The 23,894-nt window shown below is 39.1% G+C and overlaps 1 protein-coding gene across 1 annotated transcript; it reads left to right on the top strand.

Moving 5' to 3' along the window:
* The first annotated feature begins 316 nt into the window (after positions 1-316).
* On the top strand, positions 317-23,207 carry ATP1B3 (ATPase Na+/K+ transporting subunit beta 3). Its single transcript, XM_039722284.1, has 7 exons — positions 317-596; positions 7,587-7,715; positions 11,248-11,355; positions 12,988-13,175; positions 13,935-13,985; positions 18,949-19,035; positions 20,895-23,207. Exons 1-7 carry the CDS (start codon positions 488-490, stop codon positions 21,063-21,065), a joined length of 843 nt encoding a protein of 280 aa, XP_039578218.1. The 5' UTR covers positions 317-487; the 3' UTR covers positions 21,066-23,207.
* The last annotated feature ends 687 nt before the right edge of the window (positions 23,208-23,894 follow it).

The following is a 23,894-nucleotide window of genomic DNA, read 5'->3' as shown; positions in this document are numbered from 1 at the left end:
CTTCCCACAGCCCTCCTGTAGCATCCTGACACAGCCGTGTTCTGTCACCCCGTGTTTCAGGGGGCTGAGGATCACGGGCAGTGCCGAGATGCGGGTTACCCTGGCGAGCCTTTCCGTCCCCTGGCACTTCTCTAAGATGGTTGTGCATCAGGACCCGCCCCGCCGCGCGGCATCCCCGGCGCTGCACCGGGCACATGGCGGGGTCACGGGTGCCCGGGGCCGGGCTGGGGGGCGCCCGGTGGGGTTGGGGAGCGGCAGCCGGCTCGCGTGTGGGCGGAGCGCGGCGGGGCCCGCCCGGCGCGGGGGCGCCAAGAGGGAAGGAGGGCGGGACTGGGGAAGGTCCCGGCGTGCCCGGCCCCCGCCCGCTCTCCCGCCGGGCGCCGCGGCCGCAGTTACTTAGCGGTTGGGAGCGGGCGCTGGCTGTGGCTTTCTTTGCCGGGGAGGGTCTGCCGCTGGACTGCGCGACGCAGCCGCTCCTCGCCTCGCCATGTCTAAGGAAACGAAGAAGCCCTTCCGCCAGAGCATGGCCGAGTGGCGGCAGTTCATCTACAACCCCAACAGCGGCGAGTTCCTGGGGCGCACGGCGAAGAGCTGGGGTAAGGGCTGCCGCGGGGAACGAGGGCGGGGTGAGGCGCCGGCTGCCGGGGGCGCCGCGGGGGCCGCCGCGGTGCGGCCGTGACGGGCTTCCGCCGCGAGGTGCGGGGCGGCCCCGCCCGCGGCATCGCCCGCAGCCTGCGCCTGCCGGGGCAGCTCCCCGCTCCAGCCGTGCCCCGTGCCCCCCCGCGCTCCAGCCGCGCACGGAATCCAGAATGAATGAGCGCGAATTGCCTGCGTGCTCGGAGCTGCGGTGCGGGGAACCGAGGAAAATCCCCAACCCCCCTCCCCAAAAGTTCATGAGCCCCAATTCCAGAAAGTGATCGTCGTGTGCGGTTGTGCGTCATCGTGCTAAATTTGTTCCAGTGTAGGGCTTCTGGGCCTTTTATTTTCTTAAAGGAAGCTTTAAATGAAGGCTCTCCAATAAAGCTGTGAAGGCAGTGTTTATTTTCCTATTTTCAGGTAGTCATCCTATTGCTTTCTTCTGAGCTGGAAAGCATGTTATCGTAATCTGGTTGCTTCCAATAAAAATATTTTGATTTTCCGAGTGTGTTTTCTCATATTAAGCAGTTGTACAAATGCTTAATATTAGGATGTTTCTTCAGTCCTCATGGGACATATTTACTGACTTCAGAAAATGCTGCGTCTCCTCCCAAAACTTGGATGTAGTTGGGATACTTAATAGTTGTGCTTACAAAACCAACAAGACTCGCAGCGTGGTGTTAAGGAACAGGCCAATACATCCTTGGCCTTGACACGATCTCAATGAATGCTGATGTTGAAATAGCGAGGAGGAGCTTTAAGCGGACGGTGCATGGGGTGTGCTTTCTCTGCCGTGCCAGTGTCTCCTGTCTGTCAGGAGAGGGCCCGAGCTGACAGGAGTTCCCCTCCATTCAGATGGAAATAAGAGCTTGCAGCTACTCTGCCAGTTGAATAGCAAAGGATAGGAAATTTCCACTATGCTGTTGTCTAGTGATCTTTCTGTACAGGCAGGTTTCCTCAAGTGCGTGGGCTGTGTGTGTGGATTGCAGAAGTCTGGCTGTGTCATGAGTCTGAGCAGCACAGACTGTAGATATGTTAGAAATAGCTTGCAAGTTTTTTGGGTTTTTTTAAGAGGAAGATGAAACCATCTTCTCTGTTTAAACCTATCTAGTAGGATAAGTCACTTAGCATGTTACTAGTCCGTGGTAGCCCAAGGCCAATAGATAACATTTGAAGTTGAGATTACTTAGTTGGTAACTGAGTTTCCACAGTCACTTGAGAAAGTATCTATAGACAGTTGGAATAATTTTACTTCATTAAGAAGTAAAGTTATAACTAATAATAGTTATAACTACTTTATTTAGGAGTTTAGGTGATTGGCATGTGGTTACTACTATATACCATTTCCTCAGCTTGGACCTTAGGAAGTGAATGTTTAGTAAAACCGTATTTTCAGTGTTTTGTTTGTTTTGGCATTCTGTGATTAATGTACTGTGCTTACTTAATTATAATCTGACTATTTTGGGGCCTGGTGTGTGGCTTTCTGTTTGGTTTTCCTTTTTAATGGCAGGACACTAAGTGGTGGCTCTTTTGGCACAGGAGAACCTGCAGGGTTAGGTCTCCTCTTGCAGTGGAGATGTGAGTTTAGAGCTCTCTCACAGACTACAGTTCCTTCTCTGTTGCTGGTCTCTGGGCTGAAAGGCGAGGACGTAGGGGAGGGGAGCTCTGGTTGCCAGTCTGCTGGGCTGTCGTGTCTCCAGGGACAGCACGATGAGAATTCAGCTGGCTCTGGTTCTTCTGTGCGTATTTCTCTTGTCTCAAGACAGCTTCCTCACAGAAATGAGATGGGAGCAGTAGAGAAGCCATTAAGTAATTATTCACAGTATGTGCATGTTTTGCCCTAGTCTGACATAGTCTGGGGGGTTTATGGAAATGGTAACTGCGAGGCAGTGATTCTCTGTGAATGCCAATGCTGTGCCATTGGGGTACTCCTCTATCTGCCATTTCCAGGTCAGCATTTGTGAAAAGATCAAACACAAGTGGTCTGTACTCGTTTGTCATGTAACGGAGGTTGCATTTTAGAGTTTGGTAAAGAGTTATTTTTTACAGCTTGGTGAAAACTGTATAATATGTGTCTTCCTGCGGAAAAAAAATTGGAGATTTTCACCTTGTTTTTTTTTCAGACTTGAGCGGTACTTCAGTTTGAATCTTTCACAAGTTGATACCAAACCTGCACACACTCCCCCCCAAACTCTTCTATTTTTAATTACTTGGCATAATCGTTAGTTGTATTAAAAGAGACAGAAAATACTGGGAAAAACTGCTGATTTGAGGCTGTGCTGTTCTCAGCAGCAGGGCGTGAGGGGTGCTGATAGTCCTCGAAGAGGTGATGGGAGCAAGGGTAGGTCTGGGGTGCACCCAGCCTGTAATCAGGTAGAGCAGAGAAAGGAGGATTCAGCAGGCTGCTGGGTGGGGCCTTCCTGCAAGAAGAAGGAAGATCAGCATCACTTTCTGCCTGAAATGGCAAGGTGCTGTGTCTGCCTGGAGTTAGCAAGGATGCAGTGAGATCATCATAAACATCTTGTAATGAGATGCTCACTGCATTGTCTTATAAGATAGGTAATTCTATTTGCATAAGTTTAATAAAAAAATAATTTGTGCCAAAAAAGAAGGGCAATATAGACTGTAGCAATACTTCACCTCTGGTCACACTAGGTGCCACGTCAAGTGTATTTAAGTCTTTCTGTAAAGCTAGTTGTGTCAGGTAGAGATGCCATTGCCTTGAAGTGCATATAAATTCAGACCTACTGAATTTTCTTTTGAATGCTTAGTTGTATTCTTTGGTGCACAGATTTGTGTTTGTAATTACTAACAAACAAAGACCCCACCACAAAACCCAACACCTTATTTCTGGGAAAGCTTTCCACCATGTCAGTGGAAATACACTCTTGTTGGCCACCATGACAGAAGATCAACTTTGCTTCTTGTTTTGCCTTCACTAAATTCCTGGTTGGAATTCAGTGAAGACAAAGTAGTGCTGTCAGACTTTTAACTGCTTTTCTGACATGGTTATTCTGTCTTCTTTATTGGTGTTTTGAGCAGGGATTTACTGTCATTTAGCTTTCTTCCTGAGTAGTGTAATATTAAACATTCTGGCCTCACTGTCTGCCATTGCAGTATTTTATTTTCCTTGGCTCAGAGCACTCTGAAGAAAGGCATCTTGCTTTGTCTTGTAACAGATATCAGTATGCTCTAGTAGTACAGTAAGTGTATTTTGGGTAGTGGTGGGGTATTCTAAATGCTTAATCATGGCATTAGACCCTGGCTTTTGTGATTCTTTGCAAGTGTTGCACGTAGCAGGTTTTATTGTCTCCTGAGGTGTAGCCATGTTCTGTGTGGAGCCCTGGCTTATGGTGACATAAAATATAACATGGGACTGAGGTTGTATTTCTTCCTAGTCTTTTTCTTCCTCCCTCTGCTGTCACCCAAATCTTAAAAACAGTAATTCTTGAGTGTCCAAGAAATAAGATTGAAACATGATTAGTGATTATTTCATGTGTATAGTTAGGTTAAAGTAAGGAAATCATCTGCAGGTGGAGTAAAACTCCTTGATGTTCCTGGTACTGGTCGTAGTCAGTAGGAATGTCACTTGGATGTTTAAATCCCACTTGTTAAAGATTCTGAAGGACAGTCATGCAGGTGATAGGATCAGTGCAGCATGGAATTCATCAAACCATAAAAACAGAATTTAATTTTTGTTGTTGCAGGTAATGTTGAATAGTTGCTACCCTGTTTGTGGGATTATATTGATACCTGTATATATTGATACCTGTATGTATCTAACTAAGCATTACATACAGGTGGATTTGTCAGTCTGGTTTATGCCAGAGTAACATGCTTTTCATTGTTTTTGCCATGTAAAGTTTGGAAAGCTTGTATTCCATGGAAATGATGGCCAGGCATGCGATATCTTGCATTCACCAGTCAGAAATTCTCATTTTCACAGTGGAGAGGTGTTTTGATTCCTGCAAATGAATTTCAGCTAATGGCAGTATTGACATGTTGGTTCAGAAATTTAAATCTTCCAGATTTGACTTGCTTGTTGATGTGGTTAGGATATGAAGAAGTGGTTTTCATACTGCGATGCCCTGCAAAAAGAAAAGCAAACCAAAACAACTAGGTAAATTGTAATGCAGAATTTTGGTTTTGAGTTTTTCTTGTGTTATCATTTTGGTGTACAAGATGTTCTACAACAATTGAATTGGATTGCATGTTAGATGTGGAAGCCGTACTTTGTTTGGAGGAAATATGGAAGATAGCTTTTCACTGTTACTTGGGTACATCTTGTTTCCTGACAAGAAATCCAGTGTTATGTGAAGTTATTTTGGCAGAGTTTCTTGACAGGTTATAGCTTGCTCGCTGTGATTAGCTAAGGATAATTAGTACTAATAGGCTCACAAAGAGCAGCTTACTCAGTTTGGAGCTGTTGGGAAGTTGCAGAGGGGATTTTTGTTGTTTGTTTTTTCCCTCTTTTTAATGTGGCAAAGCCATGTAAATGGGTCAGTTTAGTGGTCAGTATTCTGCAGTGCATTTACAAGCTATACTAAAATAAACATTAAACTTTGTTGGGCTGGGGGAGGCTGGTGGAGCCTCGGGGCCGTGAACAGAAGCAGCCTTTCCAGCCGCGTTGTGCTGCCCATGCCGGTGTTTGGGTGCTGCTGGGGGGAGCGGGGCTGGGCGAGGTGCTCCTGTCCCTGCGGTGTCACACGGGTGGGGATCGCTGATAGCCCTGCACGGCTGCTCCCTCCAGGCTCGGAGGGGTCCCCAGCGCTGCCAGCCCGCTGGAGTGAGGGGCTGTGCCGGTCATGGGCACCTGTGACCCCGGGGGAGAGCTGCCCCTTGTGGCACCTGCCCTTCAGTCAGCTCTAGGCCAGGAGTGCAGGCATGTGGCAGTGCTGGCCCCAAGCAGGACTCTCAGAGCTGCACTCCGGATTGCCCATGCTATGCTCATCAGATTTTTTCTTTTTCCAGTGAAGTTTGGCATATTTTAGAAACTGAATACAAGCATATTCTGAAATAACTTCCCTGATTTTCTTGCTTTTACTCTACTTGCCACTGCAGCTGCTTGTCTTGTCTTACATGTCAAATTCTTCTGTTCCATTGGGACTGTTTGATGTCAGTCACTTGATGGAAAGTGTACTTTCTAGAGAGTGATGAAAGTATCCAGTAGTTTATTAACTTGTGTGGATCAAAATGAGAGCTGACCAGAGGTTTTGTAAAGGAACTTTTTTGTTTGGTTGGTTTTATAATACCCAGAACACAGTGGATATTAATCAGAAGATCCTCGTTCTGCTTTAAATCCAGTTAAAGCAATTACAGGCTTGTAGGTAAAACACATTGCTGCTGTGCCAAATAAAGATGCAACTTTTGTAATGGCTTTTGTTGACTAATACGTCTGCTATTTGTTTTTATGTTCTCATTTTAGCAGCTAAATAGCTTCTAAATAACCTTAGCGATCATTCACAATAGATATCCAGCTGTCGTGTTCATTATAATCTTGTTTTTGTGTTTGCATACTTGGCTACATCTAATTGCTGTATAGAATCGTACATCTTGGTGGTTTCAAGTGTATTTTAAGTAGCTGATCATTTTCAGTTTATTGCAGATTGGTAGGTAACTTTATCAATGTGTGAGATTGAAAACAAAAACCAAATGGAGAATCCACTGACATTCAGCTGGTTGCTGTTGAGAACTTTACTTAGAGTAAAGAATTTGGAAACCATGTCATTATTTTAATAGATGTACACAGAATTCTTTTGGGAGAAGTAAAATGGGTACTTGGATTTTTAGCAGTCGTGGGTTTCTGGGTGCCATACTACACTAGAGACTATTTTAGTGCAAAATGCAAGCAGAGTTTCTGGGACAGGAGCCAGGGCTTAGGCTTCCTTCTGTCATCTTCCAGTGGACAGTACATAGCACTGGAGTACAGTTGTGTTTACTTTTGCTCTTTCCTTTTCTGTGAAAGGGTAGAAGGTTCTGCACTTGATTCTGTCAAGTGGTAGGATGTTGCATAATGGTTTTGAAGTGTGTTTCTTCATACCCAAGGTACATCTCTGATTTCTGATAGTGCCCTAATGGCTAGAATGTCCAATAAAAATTGAATTTGTGTCAACATTTGGTTATGTTTTTGAATTAGAATGATTTTAAAGATGGCTCTCAGTCCAAGCATCCAGTCCCCTCAGTACTTTTAATAGCTCCCATTCTTTTTGACAAAGTCTCTGCATGTGTCCTTAAGTCTCAGTCTAAAAACATTTATTTAGGTCCCACATATTTTTTTAGGTTGGTATTGAGTGCTCAGTTAATGAAACAAGTTGGAGCTGGTAATATCTGTATTTGGTGAATTCGGTGGGGTTGCTGGGTCCCCAGGGTAGATTGGTAAAGCAGGTGTGTGTGTGTTAGGTTGGATAAATCTGGAGAGAAGGCTTGGTTTGTTTTCAAAAACATGTGGCAGAAAGCATTTTCACCCTGAGGAGTATCTTGTAACTGGACATGTGTGAAGGACTGCTCTGTGTGGAGTTCCCTCAAATATCAACTGTGTTATTAAAGCACCAATTGCTTCCTCCCTGGTCTGGATCCAGTGTAATAATTTTATCTTTTTCCTCAGTTCTTTCATCTTCCCAACAACCAGATACAAAGCTAAAATTCCAGTAAACAAGTGACAGGTTATTTTTTTTTTGTAATGCACTACTTAGTAATTTTTGCTAGCTTTCCTGAATAGCCTAAAGAGTGGTTTTTAATGCTTCTCTCTTAAAAATAGAGATGACAAAATGGCTTGTAAGCTTTAAGAATCATAAAGTATTAAGAAAACCTCTTTGTATACATTCCATATGTATGCTCGAGGCATATTTATGACTACAAACATTGTATTGCTTGTTTCCCATTTCTGATTTTCAAAATAGGTAATGGAATTAGATGAAACAAAAATCATAATTTTAACTTTTTCTTTACAGGATTGATCCTGCTATTCTATCTGGTATTCTATGGCTTCCTAGCAGCACTCTTCACATTCACAATGTGGGTTATGCTTCAGACACTGAGCAGCGACATACCCAAGTACCGGGACCGGATTTCTAGTCCAGGTAACACTGTATTTTTTTTTTTTTTCATTAATCTGTGTCTGGTTTAACAACTGAGTTTCATTTGTGAGCTCTTTTGAAATATGAACCTCTTATGGGAAATCATCGTCATTATTCGGTTACTTGCAGGTTGCAAAGGTAAAACTCTGTGTCAGGCAAGTTATATATATTTTTAGCATAAATTCAGGCAGTAGCTTTTTGTGGGTTTTTTTGCTAAATTTTGCTGTTTTTTCCTTTAAGCTCCTGTCACTTGAGTTTGTCATGTAGAACACAATTTTGCCTGCAGATTCACACAGCATGCTTATGTATAAGTTGGTTTATAATTTAATCAAATTGATCTAAATCTACTTTAAACTGGTTCTCTTGGGTCAGGTGCAAGGCCACCTTGATTAGTGTTTGATACTTTGCAGAAGGTACAGAAATGCTCTACTGTGGGTGTGATCTGCTAAAGAACATGTAAGGACTGTGGGATAGAGGCCTTTGCAGAGTTTTTATTACAGTATTAGATAGTTTCCAACTGGCATGGAATGTCTGGATTTCAGGGATTGTAGACCTGTTACATAGGGATCCACTGGAGTAAGGGCCTGTTTATGATGAAGCTAAGTCTGTGTAACATGCAGCTGCCACTGAAAGTGGTGTCTTGCTCCCTTGGTGTACTGCCCACCTGTCTCGCTGTTGGCTGCTTGAAGGAACTAATTGTATGTTGAAAAAATCAACCCTGTACAAAGAAGAATGAGTAATAAGGTAGTTGTCTTCACTAATATAATATATTGGTGGAAGTGAGACCATGTTATTTTTTAAAATACTTTTTTTCTTTTGTTGAATGCAAAGCTCTTAAAGTGGAACATCATCTTGCAGCTGTATACACACTTAAAATGGTACAGTTGTCTTTGTGTGAGCAAGTTGCAGTTGGGCCAGTGTGATAAATGGCTCTGGATTCTCAATGGATTTTGTTTTGGTGTAGTGTTCTGGCTTCTCTAACAAGTGTCATATTGTAAGGGATTTTGAGGATTTGTGCTATTTTTTCAAGCTAAGAATGGGCTAGATGCTTGAGAGAATAATTGAAAAATTAAAAAAAAAATAAATGAGGGAAGAAAAAGGTGGCTTAGTTGACCGTTTCTCCCAATTTCCATTGTGTCTGTTGTGGACATCGGAAGCATCATGGTGGGTGAAGCTGTGGGTAGCTGTGACTCAATGCTGGCCTTGAGTGACATTTCTTCTCTCACGTAGTTTAGGTTATTAATTTTCCTTGGCTTTCAAATAAGTCATAAGGGACGTTTGTTTTTAAAAGTATGTATGCCACAATAGGTTTTTAACTGAAGAATTCCTGTAACATTTCTGAATTAAATATCTTTATTAACCATGTCTTTAGTTACTCATACATTAAAGTTAATCAAGTTGCTTGTTTCTATTTTAATGTTTCTCCTTAACTCTGTTGTTTTTCATTTGCAGTGAGACATGTAATGTTCCTGGCTGTAAACTTAAATTCTTTTAAAAAACCTAAAATCTACACACAAAACCTGGATGCCGTAGGTCAAAGGTTTTCCTCTTAAGTTAAATGTACTTTGAAATCTCACTATTGATTTATTTTATAATTGATATCTGAATTGCTTTGTACCCTGGGATATAATAGTATCAATCAAATCCAGCTGATTTTAAAACCTTTTTTGTTAAATCCCTCCTGGAATTGTAAAATAATGTGATCTCTTTTACAATCCTAGATGTGATCCTATGCTGAGGCTGTTAATTCTGTTCCTCTAGGAGTGCTCAAATTCTACATCTCTCACAGTCTTTTCATCAGTCCTTCAATTAGCATCTTCTATAGAATTTACACCATAGTTTTTAGGCAGAATTTAATCCACTGGAAGTGGAGCAGTCCCCTCTCCATAGGATGTTTCTGACATTCCCCTGAAGCAGTAAATCTCTTCAAATTATTTTTTCCTTCATTGATGACTAGTTTAGTTATTTTGTCATATACCCTTTGAAAAATACCATTTAAGTCCTTCATTTACATTATAGTTCTGTAGATAATAATCTCTTATCCCCTAAAAGCTCCTGATGTGTAAAACCCCTTCAGTGATTTTTCAGCCCTGCTACTAATTGCCTTTTATTTTGTGGAATCCCAGTTCAGTGTGAATGCCAGAAAATTACTGTAATGGTGCAAAGTAGTCTGCAGTCAAAATATGGACTGTTAGACATTAAGGCCTTTACTTGGTGTCTTCCATGGAAATAATTTAACTGTTCTAAAATAAAAACAGAGGATTTATGATTTATGATTTATTTGGAATCCTATAAAAGACCTAGAATAAAATACATTAAATTGTGTTGGTTTTGTTTTTTTTAATAAGTTGAAGATTTGTTGGTGATGAGTTTCTAGTATAGATGTTTATTATTTGCAAATAGTTTCCACCTTTGGATGAGAAGCTTGGCCATTTCTGTAGATAAATCCTTAATAGACCAGGCTGCTGAACTACACTCTTGATATACCTTACTAAACTTTACTGTCATGGTTAACTACAGTAACCTAACTTTATCTTACTTTCTTTAATTTTTTTTTACAAAGATGGCCTGGCTTGTTTTTTTTTTTTTTGTGGGGGGGTTTATTGCCACCAGGTACCTGTGTGAGTGACAGCTCCTGGTGGCACAGGCTGGGAGTACCAGTGTGCCTTTTGCTTTCCCCTGCTGCAGAGAAATCCCTGAGACTGAGCTCTGCAGCTTTCTGGGCCGTGTGCTGGGAAGCAGGGGCAGTTCAGCTCTGGAGAGGGCCATCCTTACTGTATTCCATGTGTGCCGTGCCCATCCTCCAGCTGAGGCTTTGTGGTCCATGGGCTGGTGCCTCCTCAGCTCTGGTTCTGCCCCCAGCCGCAGCTCAGCGGGAGGGAGCAGCAGCTCCCCGGACACTGCTGCTGGCTGGGTGTGCCCTGGGGCTCTCTGAAGTGTCTTGTATTCTCCATGGAACAGGTGGCACCTCAACTTTGTTTGAGGAGATGGAGGAGAAGACTGAAAACTAATTTGGCTTGTCTGTTTTGACCTGGGTAACTTTCAAGCTGCCTTTATGTATAATCAGATTTTAAATTTTTTTTTTCTGGGTTTCTATGAGAATAATACAATCATAGCTTCACTCTGTATTGCCAAAGCTTTGAACTGTTGCTTGAAGTGAAGGTTTTCTGGGTGTGCTTTTGGTATTTTTTAAATTATTTTTCAAGCTTAACTTGCTGAGTGTGGAAAGTGGATCAATAAAAATCTTTGATTGAAAGTGATTAAACTGCTGATTTTGCTTTTCCTAATCACTTGGTTTGGTGTGTGAATTGCAGTTACACATCGGGGTGTATTTAAATGTTAATTAATGTACTGCTGATTTTCATTACTGGCTTCAAACATGAAGTACCTTCCAGAACTGTAGAGTATAGGGGTAACATTAATGTCTCTTTACAGATAATAGACATTTTCCAATTTATGGATGTTTGAGATGGGGTTAGAGTGGTGAAGGAAAGATAAGTTGTTTAGTTCCTAACTTAAAGTTTTTCTTTTTAAGGACTTATGATTTCACCAAAGCCAGACACTGCATTGGAATTTTACTTTAACAGGAGTGACAGCCAGTCATATTCAGAATATGTTACTACACTTCAAAACTTCCTTGAATGTAAGTTACTTACAATTGCCCAAGTAAATTAGGAGTCTTAATCTTGAGTATTTCATTTCTTGCTTGTAGTTACTAATTGCTAATGGAGACTAATGCAAGTTCAAGGTTACTGTAGATATGTGTGTTATAAAAGTCTCTGTTTTACAGAAAATGGTGAGGATAATGCCTGTATTGGACAGGGAGCCTGAGCATGAGGAATAGTGCAGTACATAATGGAGAGTTTTGGGTGATGTGGTTATTTAAAAATACTGTAAGATGTAGAAATTACATATGCCAAAAGAATTAATTTAAGTTTATCAGGACTTATCTGATTAGTCTTAATCTAAATTATTTGGTAACTGAATGAGAGTACTTTAGTCTGAAGAACTTAAGGGTCTGTTTGAAAAGTGAGGCACACAAAGATTAAATTAATAGCAATTTATTAATTTTTCACTCTGATACAGAGTATCTACACACAGAAATATTAAACCACTGAATTTAGAACATGGAGAAAAGGTAATACAGGATAAATCTGAAGGATGGAAAAATCACTGGTTTGTCATACATTGTTTTACTTATGTGCCTATATGTACACTTGCTCTAATAATATGGAAATCAGTTGAAAATAGTAATAAGTTTAACCCCTCAGAAGTCATAAGTCAGAATGAGGAAGGTGCTGTGAAATCTCTCCTGTGTGCATGAGTTGCTTTGTTAGCTACAGCTATACTTGAATCTCTCCATATTCACAGTTTTGGTGCCTGCTAAAAGCTTCTATGAGTAGGCTTTTCTTTCAGAGCTCTGCCAAGGGTTCCTGAGAGGAATGCTGCATTTCATGACTCTCTGCCTCTCCTGCAGTTCTATGGGTCTTGCATTGAGGATGAACTTTCCCTTTCTCCATTTTACCTTATTAGCTGAGAGCTGGGGAGTAAGGGAGGAGAAGAAACCTCAAAATGTTTTAAATGGGAGTAGTTCAGCATTTGTGGCTTTTCTTTCAGAGCTCTGCCAAGGGTTCCTGAGAGGAATGCTGCATTTCATGACTCTCTGCCTCTCCTACAGTTCTGTGGGTCTTGCATTGAGGATGAACTTTTCCTTTCTCCATTTTACCTTATTAGCTGGGGAGTAAGGGAGGAGAAGAAACAGTGTGGTCTGTGCACTTCAGAAACACAAGAAAGTATAATTTATGTTATACTAACATCTCAAGTTGTTTCTCACTATCTGATGTAAATATAAAGGCACTTTAATATTAATTATTGGAATACTTTCAAGTTTTCCTGTGCATTTGTAAAAGAAACGTGCAAAGGGAAAACTGGTTGAGTTTACAGATAAAAACTTGATTCTTTGTATTTTAATACATGATTGGCTTAGCATGTGTAGTCAGTTTATGTACAGAAATTCATGCAGTTATAATTATTGTTACAATTTAAAAAGCAGGAAGGTATTAATTCTTCTGTAATACTCTTTCATTGAAGTACACTGCTATTTGTCTGTAGGCTTTGAAGAAGTTTGTTAAGATGGATGTAAGGTACAGTGCTCTGAAAATACTTCTTTGAGAAAACTTAAGGAAGTAACAGGATAATTATTTATATAGGCTTGCAGGTTTTGGCTGGTTATGTGCTTTATACCATTGATTTACAAGCTGTTTTTGTTTCATAGCATATAATGATTCAAAGCAGTCACAAAACATAGACTGCACCCGGGGGAAGATCTTTGATCAGAGTGATGCTGCTGTTAAAAAGGCCTGTCGGTTTAACCTCTCTGACCTTGGACAGTGCTCTGGCAAGGAAGATGCAAATTTTGGCTACTCTAAAGGAACTCCCTGTGTGCTTGTGAAAATGAATAGAGTAAGTGCCTACTTATTTTTTAGTTCTTAATACAAGGGCTCCCAACTACTGCTGTATGAAACAGTTACGGTGGAAAGGACTGAAATATCTGTTCAGTTTGCTGCTCAAAATATTTGCATTTCTTGAAGAGTGAAATTTACTGAAACATTGAGCAATTCTGGAGAGCAGTATGAGGTGACCTTTTTAAGCATTCTAATACTTACCAGTATTGGCTTTGACGACTTGAACCAAAATATCTGAATCTTGCTTTCAGAAATATATTCTTCTTTGCTTTTACTTAATGTTCTGTGAAACAGATTCTAAACCATTTTATAAAGTGTTGTACTTCATGTCTGTATTCCAGAACTCTAATGTAATAAGTCTAATCGAATGCATTCTGTAACTCTTAAAGTATGAAAGGTGAGGAAAACTACAATGTATTTGACTTTTCTGTGATGTCCTGTTACTGATTGATGAATGATGTACCTGTAACTTGAATTGCTAACTGGTTGGTGCTTTAAAGTTACATGCTAAATGTAAAATAAGAAAATAGTACTTTCTGTTATTACTGTAACTATGTTGAGTTAACTTGAGTAAAATATTTAATTTAACAATGCTTTAAATCTTAGTCCTAGTTTAAAATTGTGTTCAGATTGAAATTACACTAGATAGACAGTCCCTGCATGAACTCTTATTTAGTCAGGGAAAAGTTAAAATTCAGTTTGTAAAAATTGAAAGTGAGAAAAAGATCTGTAAATATTTTAACTTTGTCTCCCTTAGATAATTGGATTAAAGCCTGAAGGAGAGCCACATATACAGTGTACCCCTAAGGTCAGTTCAGAATGTAAGAAATAAGTGTGTTGTTGATTTTCCTCGTGATTACGATGAATAATGAAATAGTTTATTTCACTCCTCCCTTCTTCTTAGAGATTTTGTACTTTTGTTTGTGTTTTTCATCTTACTGTTGTCTCATTTAATTTTAGTGTCTTTAATTTCTTCAGTGTACCTACAGAAACATTTTTTGGTTTTTCTTTCATCCTTAGATGTGTTTGAACTACCTGATTTGTTTTAGATTTCAGCAAAATGCCTACATGTGTATTTGTGGTCTTGTTTATTTATTGTGAGTTATATTTTGTTTTCTCATTTCATAACCTATATTTTTATTTTTTCTCCATGCTGCAAGTGCACCTTAGACAATTTTATAAATGATGGGTAAGACAACTGTGTGTGAAAACTAATGTTACTGCTCAAGTAAAAGTTGCCTTCAAATCAAGTATAAACTACTTATAATAACAGCTAATCTTTGCATATTTGTTATGTACCAATGGATTTACACAGAATGTTTTATTGCAATTATAATAATTATTTTGACTTATGGGTGTTTTTCCTAGACTGCTTGGGGAGCAGTGAAAAAGTTGGTAAGTTTGTAGCTTGAGCAAGGGGCAGAATCCTGGCTTTTAGCTTCTGGTGACTGATAAAAGTGTAGGCTGGGAAATATTAGCAGTTAATGAGACAAACACATGTAAGGGTTTCTGCCTTCATCCTAGATACCTGTGGTAGGCACAGATTTTAATACTTGATTTTTGTCAGGTCTTTGAAAGTTTTGATCTCTCCAGGACAGTCCATAGCAAACAAAGGTGATTCCTCCTCTTACTTGAGACTGATTTATTTGCTTCCATTCACAAACCCCACATTCTCTTGAACAGGATAAAGGAATTAAGCTCCTTCTACCAGTACTCTTTTCTTGACTTGTCTAATTTATAATTTTTTTTTGCAACGTGATATTGCAAATTAGAGAGAATTTTGCCTCTAGCTAAGGTATTGTTAATGACAGCATTTCTCCCTTTGTGATCACAATTGAAAGCAAGGTGAATTTGCTGTTTGTAATACACTAGTCTGTATTTTAATTGTTTTATTATGCAAATAATTCTTTTGGTTATTTCCGAGTCTGTATTTGTAGAAGTGATTTCTCAAAGTTCACAGCTTTGAATTTCATAGAGCTATTTTTGGCCCTCCTCTGTCATTTTTTGTGATCATTTTAATGGGATCAAGTTCTTTGATGTGTTTTGCACTACTTAGCTTGGTGCCATCAATGAATGCCTTGGGTCCTTACTGAAACATGGAATAGGATCCAGAGCAGTCATCTTCATTTCCACCCAAAATGCCTTGTGAGGTGTTGAGAACTAATGTTCAAGTGGTTTATAAAATATTGATGGCAGTCCTATTCTATGATGTATTTCTTCAACTTTCATCTATGGGTGCTCTATGAGACAATAGTAAAAACTATACTAAGCAAATGGTACTTTTTCTGACCTCTTAACTGATTTCACTAGAAAAACAGTAAGCTTGATAACAACTTGTTTGATCATGGTGGCATTTTTTGCTATTTTTTTACCCTTTGGGATACATAGAAATGATTTGCGTGTGTTTTCTTGCATCCTTTTTCTATAAGTATGAAGTTCTGTTACTGTATCCACTTAAAACTTTTGTGATCTACACAAGTGTGATGGTTATGATTTTTAAAGTTATTCATCTTACTAGTTATTTAGTGACTTCCAGTGAAGTATTTGTCAGGCTTTGCTGCTTTGAATGCATCTGTTTTATCTTTATTAGCCTATTTTCCCCCTAGCTCATAATAATTTACTTGCTTAGGAAAGCTTAGGTACCAGTTAGAATTCATGCTGTAGATTTACTGTTCACTGATTTTTATATCCCTTTCATCTCCATTTTGAAATACTCCTTACAATTAAGAGTCACAGAGTGGATAAGGTTGGATGGGACCACAGTGGTCATCTGGTCCCCCCTCCCTGCTCAAAAGGAGGTCATCCTAGAGCCCATGGCACAGAGCTGTGTCCAGACAGTTCTGGAATATCTCCAGTGAGGGAGACTGCACACACTTCCTGGGCAATCTGTTCCAGTGCCCAGTCACTGCACAGGAAAAAGGTTCTTCCTCATGCTCAGATGGAACTTCAGTGCATCAATCCCAAATGTATTGAGAGCAATTTGGAGAAGGATCTGCCTGGACTTAACACGCCATCTGACTTTTAAATTTTTTCTTTTACAAGTCCCTCAAATACAAAATTAGTTCAGTAGCTTCTGTCTGCACATCCTGCCAGTCTTGGCCACCTGAAACATCACTGTAAGTTTTTCAGTGTGGAATTTATGTTCTTCAGGTATTCTCCTGTGAGGTGAATCTTCTTTATTCTCCCTGCACTTTTTATGTGGGATTTTTTTTAAATGGAAAAATTTTAGATGGGTGATTTCAGAGTCAGCACACTTATAGCTGGGGATGCTTCTCTCTCTGCCCTCATGTAGTTGAAGCTGTCATCACTGTAATTTCTGTAGATGAGGGATGTGAGTGTTTGCAGTGTCAGACAGTCGTTACAGCTGGTTCTTCCTTCTGCACCATGTAGGAACTAATCTGCAGTGTTGAGAATCTCCAGAAAGAGAAACAAAACAGCAGAAGATTCTGTCTCCAAGAAGTTTGAAGATCAGCATTTTAGGTTGTTAGTTTGGAGCCAGAGTTGTGCAGTTTCACATGTGCTAGAACATCTTGCAGCACTATTTATTTCAAGTTAAAACAACATTTACTGAAAACTGGTAAATTTGATGGTGTTTTCTGTTTTTGACTAGAGAAAAGAAGCCTTAATTCCAAAATACATATTTTTCTGCTGTTTATTGATCATCTTGACTTTGTGTTAGGTATCACTTCGTAGTTTTTGGGGTTGTAGTTGACAAGAATGAAGAATGGCTTCTATGTGCCTTGCTTTTGTCAGCATACTCAGGATCTGAGTAACTTGCATTTCTTGATAGAAATCTGTTGTTTTACAGTTTCTACTAATGGATACCACTCTTTATCTTCTCCATTTCTTCTTCTCAAGTGATTATTGAGCATTCCTTCCTAAATTCTTTTCTTGGGTCTTAATAATATTATTTCTTTAGTATATTATTCAACATCTGCTAAATTCTTCTTTCTAAACTACAGTCTTAAGATCCAGTTAGAGGTGGAAGTCTGTCTGTCCAGCTACATTGTGAGATTTTTAGATTTGCTGACTGTCAGCAGCTTTTTGTGGAAATTACATGTTAAGCAGAAAAAGTGACACTCATTAATGAACAGATTCTTGAAGTTCCTCAGCAGATGCAGCTTGTTTAGGTGTTTTTTAGTAGGGATATTAGTTAGGATTGCTTATTCAAGAAGATCTGGAACCCCCCAGCAGTTGCATTAGATAGGCAGCTGCATGTCCCAGAACCTCCCTGCTATTGCACTGATAGCTAATGCATATATTTAGTGTATAGTGATGACTGCATGCATGCCTGGTGTTTAGCTGCTCCAGAAAGCACTACTCCTATTTACTTTGCCTATGTTATTCCATATGCTGATTATTTAACCATTATTTCAGCAACATATTTGAAAAGTAAGTATTTTCAGCTGCATGAGCTTTAAAGAATAATGGTGAAAATCAACATATTCCTGCTAAATAGCTGTATATGCAAGCTCAAGGTCCAAAATACTTAATAAACTTATGTTAATAAACTTATATGATTGCAGTAATTCAGACTGCAAAGGAATGAGAATGTGGCCATATCCTAAAAAAATATTGTATGTTCTTTTGAGGAGGTGAAGAGATGGTAACCTTGAGCTGTGGCTTGTTCTTAAATATGTTTTGATAATACTGCAGTTGTCTTCTGAGTTTTGTAGGGATCTTTAAAATTACAGCTGTTGCATATGGTAATAGAGAAACAACAATGAAACTTGCTAATACACTTGGAACTTGTGAATTACATGGAACAAGCAGTGATGTTCTGAACTTATATTTAGCATTTAGGGGTGGTTGTTTTAATGACATTTTTTCTTGGTTATGGTAATAGAGTTAATTTTTTACAGGAGGTTACAATGTGGGTATTTCCTAGTGATATGAACTTGGAGCAACTTGTTAGTCTGCCAGGATACAGAGTCTTGAAGAATGTTGTGTATAGTGAGAGGTGTTTGTGTATTGCTGTACTGATAACCTGTGTCTGGACAGCTCAATCATACATACATATTTTTATGTTTTATGGATTGAGTGACTCCTTAGTCAGAAATTAGGCAGCAGCTTTGTAGGTAGCTTATTCCAGGATTTGGGCTTGTAGGGGCCAGTTGAGTGTAAGGCCTGCATCTGTATATATTGTTCCTCTGAGGTGGTGATATAACTCCAGCAACATTGTAAGGCCTGCATCTGTATATATTGTATATATTGTTCCTCTGAGGTGGTGATAACATCACCATTTTAACCATTTGGGTTTCTTCTCACCTGGCCTCTATTTGAAGGATAGAGGGCACCTAATGTTAGGAATGACAATATTGAAGAGAAGTCTGTGGTTCTCTGTGAAGCCTTTATCATTATAAGCTTGAGAGGCTTAAAAACCTGGCTTTAAACAGCACATGGTTCACCAAAAATACACAGGCTTGCTTGGAAATACTTGGGATTTTAATTATATATGTTGGGTTGGGTTGTTAAATTACTCATTACAATGAACATACTCCCCTTCCCCATTTCTTTGACTCATAAGTGTGAAGGCAGGCTGTCTTTGACTCGATTGCTAATTTAAGTACTGCTAATCCTTACTGCAGCAGATGTGTGCAGCATGTGACCGTTTGCCAAAAGAAATCTGGTTTGAATTATTTTGAGTTTGAAAGTCAGTTGCCTTTTTTTAGGTATCTTGCAGTTCATCATTGGGTTATCATTTTAATTTTGTGTTCATTTTCATGCAAACAAATGTTAACTTCTACTTTCCTTGCTGTCTGCAATTACAGGAAGAAGGCATGGTTAACATAAACTATTTTCCTCCTAATGGAGCAATGGACTTGATGTACTTCCCATACTATGGGAAAAGCTTGCATGTAAGTATCCCTTCATGATGATCTTAACTTTGTTTTGTTTCTGTGCCCATTCACAGTTGCTAGTAGCAGATTAATTCTGAAGTTTGAACTTTGCAATGAGGTACTGCCAAGGAGTATTGCAGATGCAGAGGTTGCACAGCACTCAGTGAGGCTGGAGATGTGCTTTGGCAGACTTGCACAAACTGGGCATTGTCCTGATGGAGGAGTGGCTCCACACCAGCAGTCTTGAGAGAGATTGCTCTTTTTTGCTCATTGAAATCTTTTGGAGTCTTTTTGAGTGCAGGCAAAGGCAGGAGAAGTGAACTGTCTTCATGTTACATTGCACTTCCTAGTAGTTAATCCTTGGTATTCCTGTGTAGGATATTAAGTTTATACGTCCTTACGGTGTTGTTGATTATATTTCTTTGTGGCTCTGCATATCATGCTTTCTATTTGCCCTGTTTTATGAAGGACTTCAATGCATCAGATAGGTTTGGGGTTGTCTAAAATTATTGTTGTAAAAACCTAAACTCACTATTTTATGAACACAATATACATAGAATTAAAACTCCAGTTTCTTTCAAAACTTGAATTTAATCTTTTTACTTTCTTCAATTTGTGATCACTGTATGCAGAAAATCTATACCTTCTATAAACCAAAAAATTATATTGCCTCTTACTGACCAAGTTATTTAGTCTAATGAACACTGTTTACCATTGAAGATAAAGGTACTTTTTCAAACATAAATCTGTTAGATCCATAGTGTACCATGGTGGGTGGTTGTAATTGCACCAAAGTGATTTTTTTATTAAATTACTTGTTTCTCAGTTATTTTTCCAGTGTACTCTATACATGCAGCAGTTCCATAACCTTTTTTAACCTCCTATGGCTCTTACTAATGCAGAAGGAGCTTGTTTTCCTTCAACATTTGCTTTCAGGTTACTTCTGGGTAATTCTGTATTTTCCATTCTGTTGCCATGTTATGAATTGGTACCCCATCTATTCACTTAGGCATGCAAATTAAAGAGAGATTGCCTGTGCTTCCAACAGCTGGAGTCAGTACAGGTTCTGTCTTGTTCTTGGAATAAAAGAATAGGGAAAGAGAGCACCTTTTATGCTCTTTAATGCTGCCTTAACAGTGTATAATAAGCACCTATTTGATTCATAAGCACTTTACAAGAAAATGCAAGTTCTTATTGAATTGGATGTGAGGTACAATATTGGGTTGACAAAAGAATGGAACTGATTCTGCTGTCATTCTTAAATTTTAATTTTTACAGTAGTCACAAGTTGTAATTGTTCCACCAAATATAACTGACCAGGAAGGATACTGTCAGGATGCTCAAGGAAAGGTTTCTGTATAAAGCTATTAAACAGATAACACCTTTCAGAATGGTTTGTTGCTGAAAAAGTAAATGGCATAGGGGAGAAGGGAAGCTGGTTTAATAGTACTTGTTGAGCCAGGCTTTTGGAAAAAAACCCAACACTTTAAACCCTGCTAGAAAAGTTGCATTTTGTAGCAGATTACATGCACCTTGCCAAACCCAACCCAAAACAAGCAGAAGAGTGGAAGACACTCATTTCTGAGGTTCTGTCATTGAAGGTTTCTAGAAGAATTGGAACTAAAAAAGTAGAAATTCATATGCATCTTGAAGATACTATCTGTGACTCAAATTATGTTGAATATATTAGTTAAGAAATAGTATGAAGAATGTATTTCTAACCTGGGAAAATAAAGTGCCTTACCTGAATCAGATTGGACTTTGAAAAGTTAGGTTCCTAATTAGCTTTTTCTTAACTGTTCTGATGGATTAAATGTTAATTTAATGCCAACTTATTCTGGTCTCTCAAATATTTTCCCCATCTTTCTGTTCACTAGGCTCACTATTTGCAGCCTCTAGTGGCTGTTCAGCTAGCAATTACCCCCAACGGTACCAAAGAAGAAATAGCAATTGAGTGTAAGATCCTGGGCTCTCCTAATTTAAAAAATCAAGATGACCGTGACAAGTTTCTGGGACGAATTGCCTTCAAAGTTCTGATGTCTGAATAGCTGGAGTAAGCACTCTCCACCAAGTAAATGTTGTGTTGTCTGTTTTGTATCAGCTGGACATGCCATTCTAGGATATGAGACCACCTTGAAGAATGTTAAGGTGGTTTATGGCGTTCAGGGTAGCATAATAATATGCTTCCAAATTGTATGTTTAAATTCCCTTAAAATAAATGCCTATCCTGCTTTTTGCCTGCCCTGTTGGAACAGTGTACAGACTATAGTTATGTCATAGGGACCTGTAAATAGCTGTTTTCAAACACATAATGGTGACCTTTGTCCTGCTCTAAAATGTGGTTTTATCCTCCAAGTGAGTGTCTCAAGCTTAATGTGCTGTGCTCTGTAAATATTGTATTGATTTAACACTGGTTTAACTGTCATATCTCAATGCAGACACAGTTAGAGGGATAAATAATAAATGGTACCTGATTGACATAGTGATTTCTTTGTAAGAGTAAACACCTCCAACATAAATTGTGTGTATGGGAGTGGGTGGGTCAGTGGATGGATGGCTGTGTGGAGATGCCTTAAATTGTAGACTGGGTGGCGTGGGAGAACTGAAGTGGATTTTAAGAGTTGGTATGAATATCTGAAAGTAAGTGCTCAACTAGTACTTTCTTGTGCTTGTCACTGTGCAAGTATTGTGTACATGTAATACTTGGTATAGAGTTTGGTGTTCTAGCTGAGGAATTGAACCTTTCTTTGTGTTGTTAATTGCTTGTAATATGTGGAGCACAAATAAAATCTACAATATTTTGAAACTTTTTAGTTCAGAAATATCAATAGAAAACAATTTAAATAGTTTAGGATCCTGGTAACAGTTGTACAACAGAGCTGCTTGAAAGAAGTGGCCTCACTATTGTGGGAATAGGCTTTGATTTTCCAATTAAAAAAACTCTGGAAGAACCTCTGTTTAAGAAAAAAAAGGAAAAAGAAAGGATTGTCTCGATTAAACATTCTTGTTTAATTTATATATCTGTTTTGTCGCATCATTTTAACATCTCACGCCTTCATCTGCTCTTTCATCTTGAACTCTGTATGTATTTCATCATCATCCATTTGGAAAATTGGTGTCATCAACTGCTTTGTAGAAATACCTTGTTGGCTTGGGGTTAATTACTTGCAGTGTAACTTAAAGTGCAGCTGCTAAAATGTCTGCAGCCAGACTGGCTTACTTGTGGCTGCTGCTCACTTTGAGCCAGGCTGAGCCATGCTATTGGGCTGACGTGGGCAGTTGAACTGACATGCAATTTCTATTACTCTTCCCCAAGGTTTTTGTGTCTTTCAGTCTTGGGGGGGTGGGCTTGAGCTCATGGTTCACATTCTGATGTCTTCCCAATATTAAAGACCACAGCAAATCTGCATTTGTGTAAATACCTGTATGTTGTACTAGTTAGGCCCAAATTTGTTACTTAACAACTTTTATACCTAATTATTACAGTGGTTTTTAATATTTTATTTAAACAAATTAAATGAAGGATTTCTAAAATTCAAGATCTTGTCTTAATGCCCTGCTTTAAGTTTGGGGCCAGTCTAAGCCACATTAGTGAAAAACTTTTAACAGCTGTGCAAGGCTACACTGATGCACAGTTGGAGGAAGCTGCTCTTAATGGGACTTGAACAGTGTCTTAAACCTCATTAAAAATAGATTTATATTGATCTGATACCATTCAGCATGCTTTTTGTTGTCTACAAAAGAAAGTTGTTGTTCCTACAATAGGCAATGAATATTTTTGTAATAATGGCATGCATTAATACTGAATGAGATGTTCTTTCAAAATATTCCATTACTAATGTTTTAAATGATGCACTTTTAGAGCTGGGATACCTGGCTTCTTGAAGATATGACTAATTGCTTCTCTGTGTATTAATACTGCCTGAAAGTATTTTAATAGTTGTGAGGGACCTTAAGTGTAGATGTTGCATCTGACAATGAAAAGGACTAGCTTCATGTAAAAACTTCTCACATTTGTGTTCACTTAGGAATGGTAAGAAGTTCTGGACAAACACTCAGTTTTCAAATGAGCTTGTTTTTTGCAACAATTTCTCTTTTGACTTATCTTGTCTATAGACAAAGCATGAAATGGCAACTTTTCACCAGCACTTTTCAGACAGGTAAAACTCAATAAACTCCTGTTCTCCCTAGATTCTGTACAAGTGTTTTTTGTTGTTGGTTTTGTTTTGTTATTTTTAATTTAAACATGTAAAGATTATCAGTTGTGGGGGGATGGGGGAGAAAGCTGAACCTTTCCAAAAGTTGTTTTTTTCTTTCAAAATAAGCATGTAAATTGTATGTGGGTAGCAAGTCTAGTGTTAAGCTATTTAATCAAACTGAACTTCTTGTTTTTATTTCTGTGTCTTGAATAGGTAAAGGATACAGCAATTATCTGTAAACAGGTGTACAGACTATTAGGACAGGATAAAAATACTGTTTTCCTTCATATGAACTTTAGAGTAAAGGTTTCTTAGCCTTCATTTTAAATTATGAATAAAGATAGAAGTTAACTACTGTGTTACCAGAAGAACCTGAAATGTTTAACTTTTATACTGGTAAATTCTTACTAGGTAACTTTTAGTGCCTTCAGATCTGGAACAGGGACTTCATTTCAAACCTGTAAAATTGCCAGTGTGTGTCCAGATCAGCTGAGGTGCCTTCTCCTCGCCATGCCCCACTCCCCCTGGCACCCCCCATGTGAGCACACACAGGGCTGCAGGGGAAGCTGAGAAGAAGCTTGTCAAAAGACAGAATGAGCTGTAGGGCTTTATTCACATCCATCCTGCAGTGGGTAAGGTGATCCCTTGAGGACAGGTGCCACTTAGCACTGACTAGTA

This window comes from Passer montanus, unplaced genomic scaffold (assembly GCF_014805655.1).
Source record: "Passer montanus isolate IOZ18808 unplaced genomic scaffold, ASM1480565v1 scaffold48, whole genome shotgun sequence".
Lineage (NCBI taxonomy): Eukaryota > Metazoa > Chordata > Aves > Passeriformes > Passeridae > Passer > Passer montanus.
Note: the sequence above shows the minus strand (reverse complement) of the source record. Positions and strands in the feature narration are given on the sequence as shown.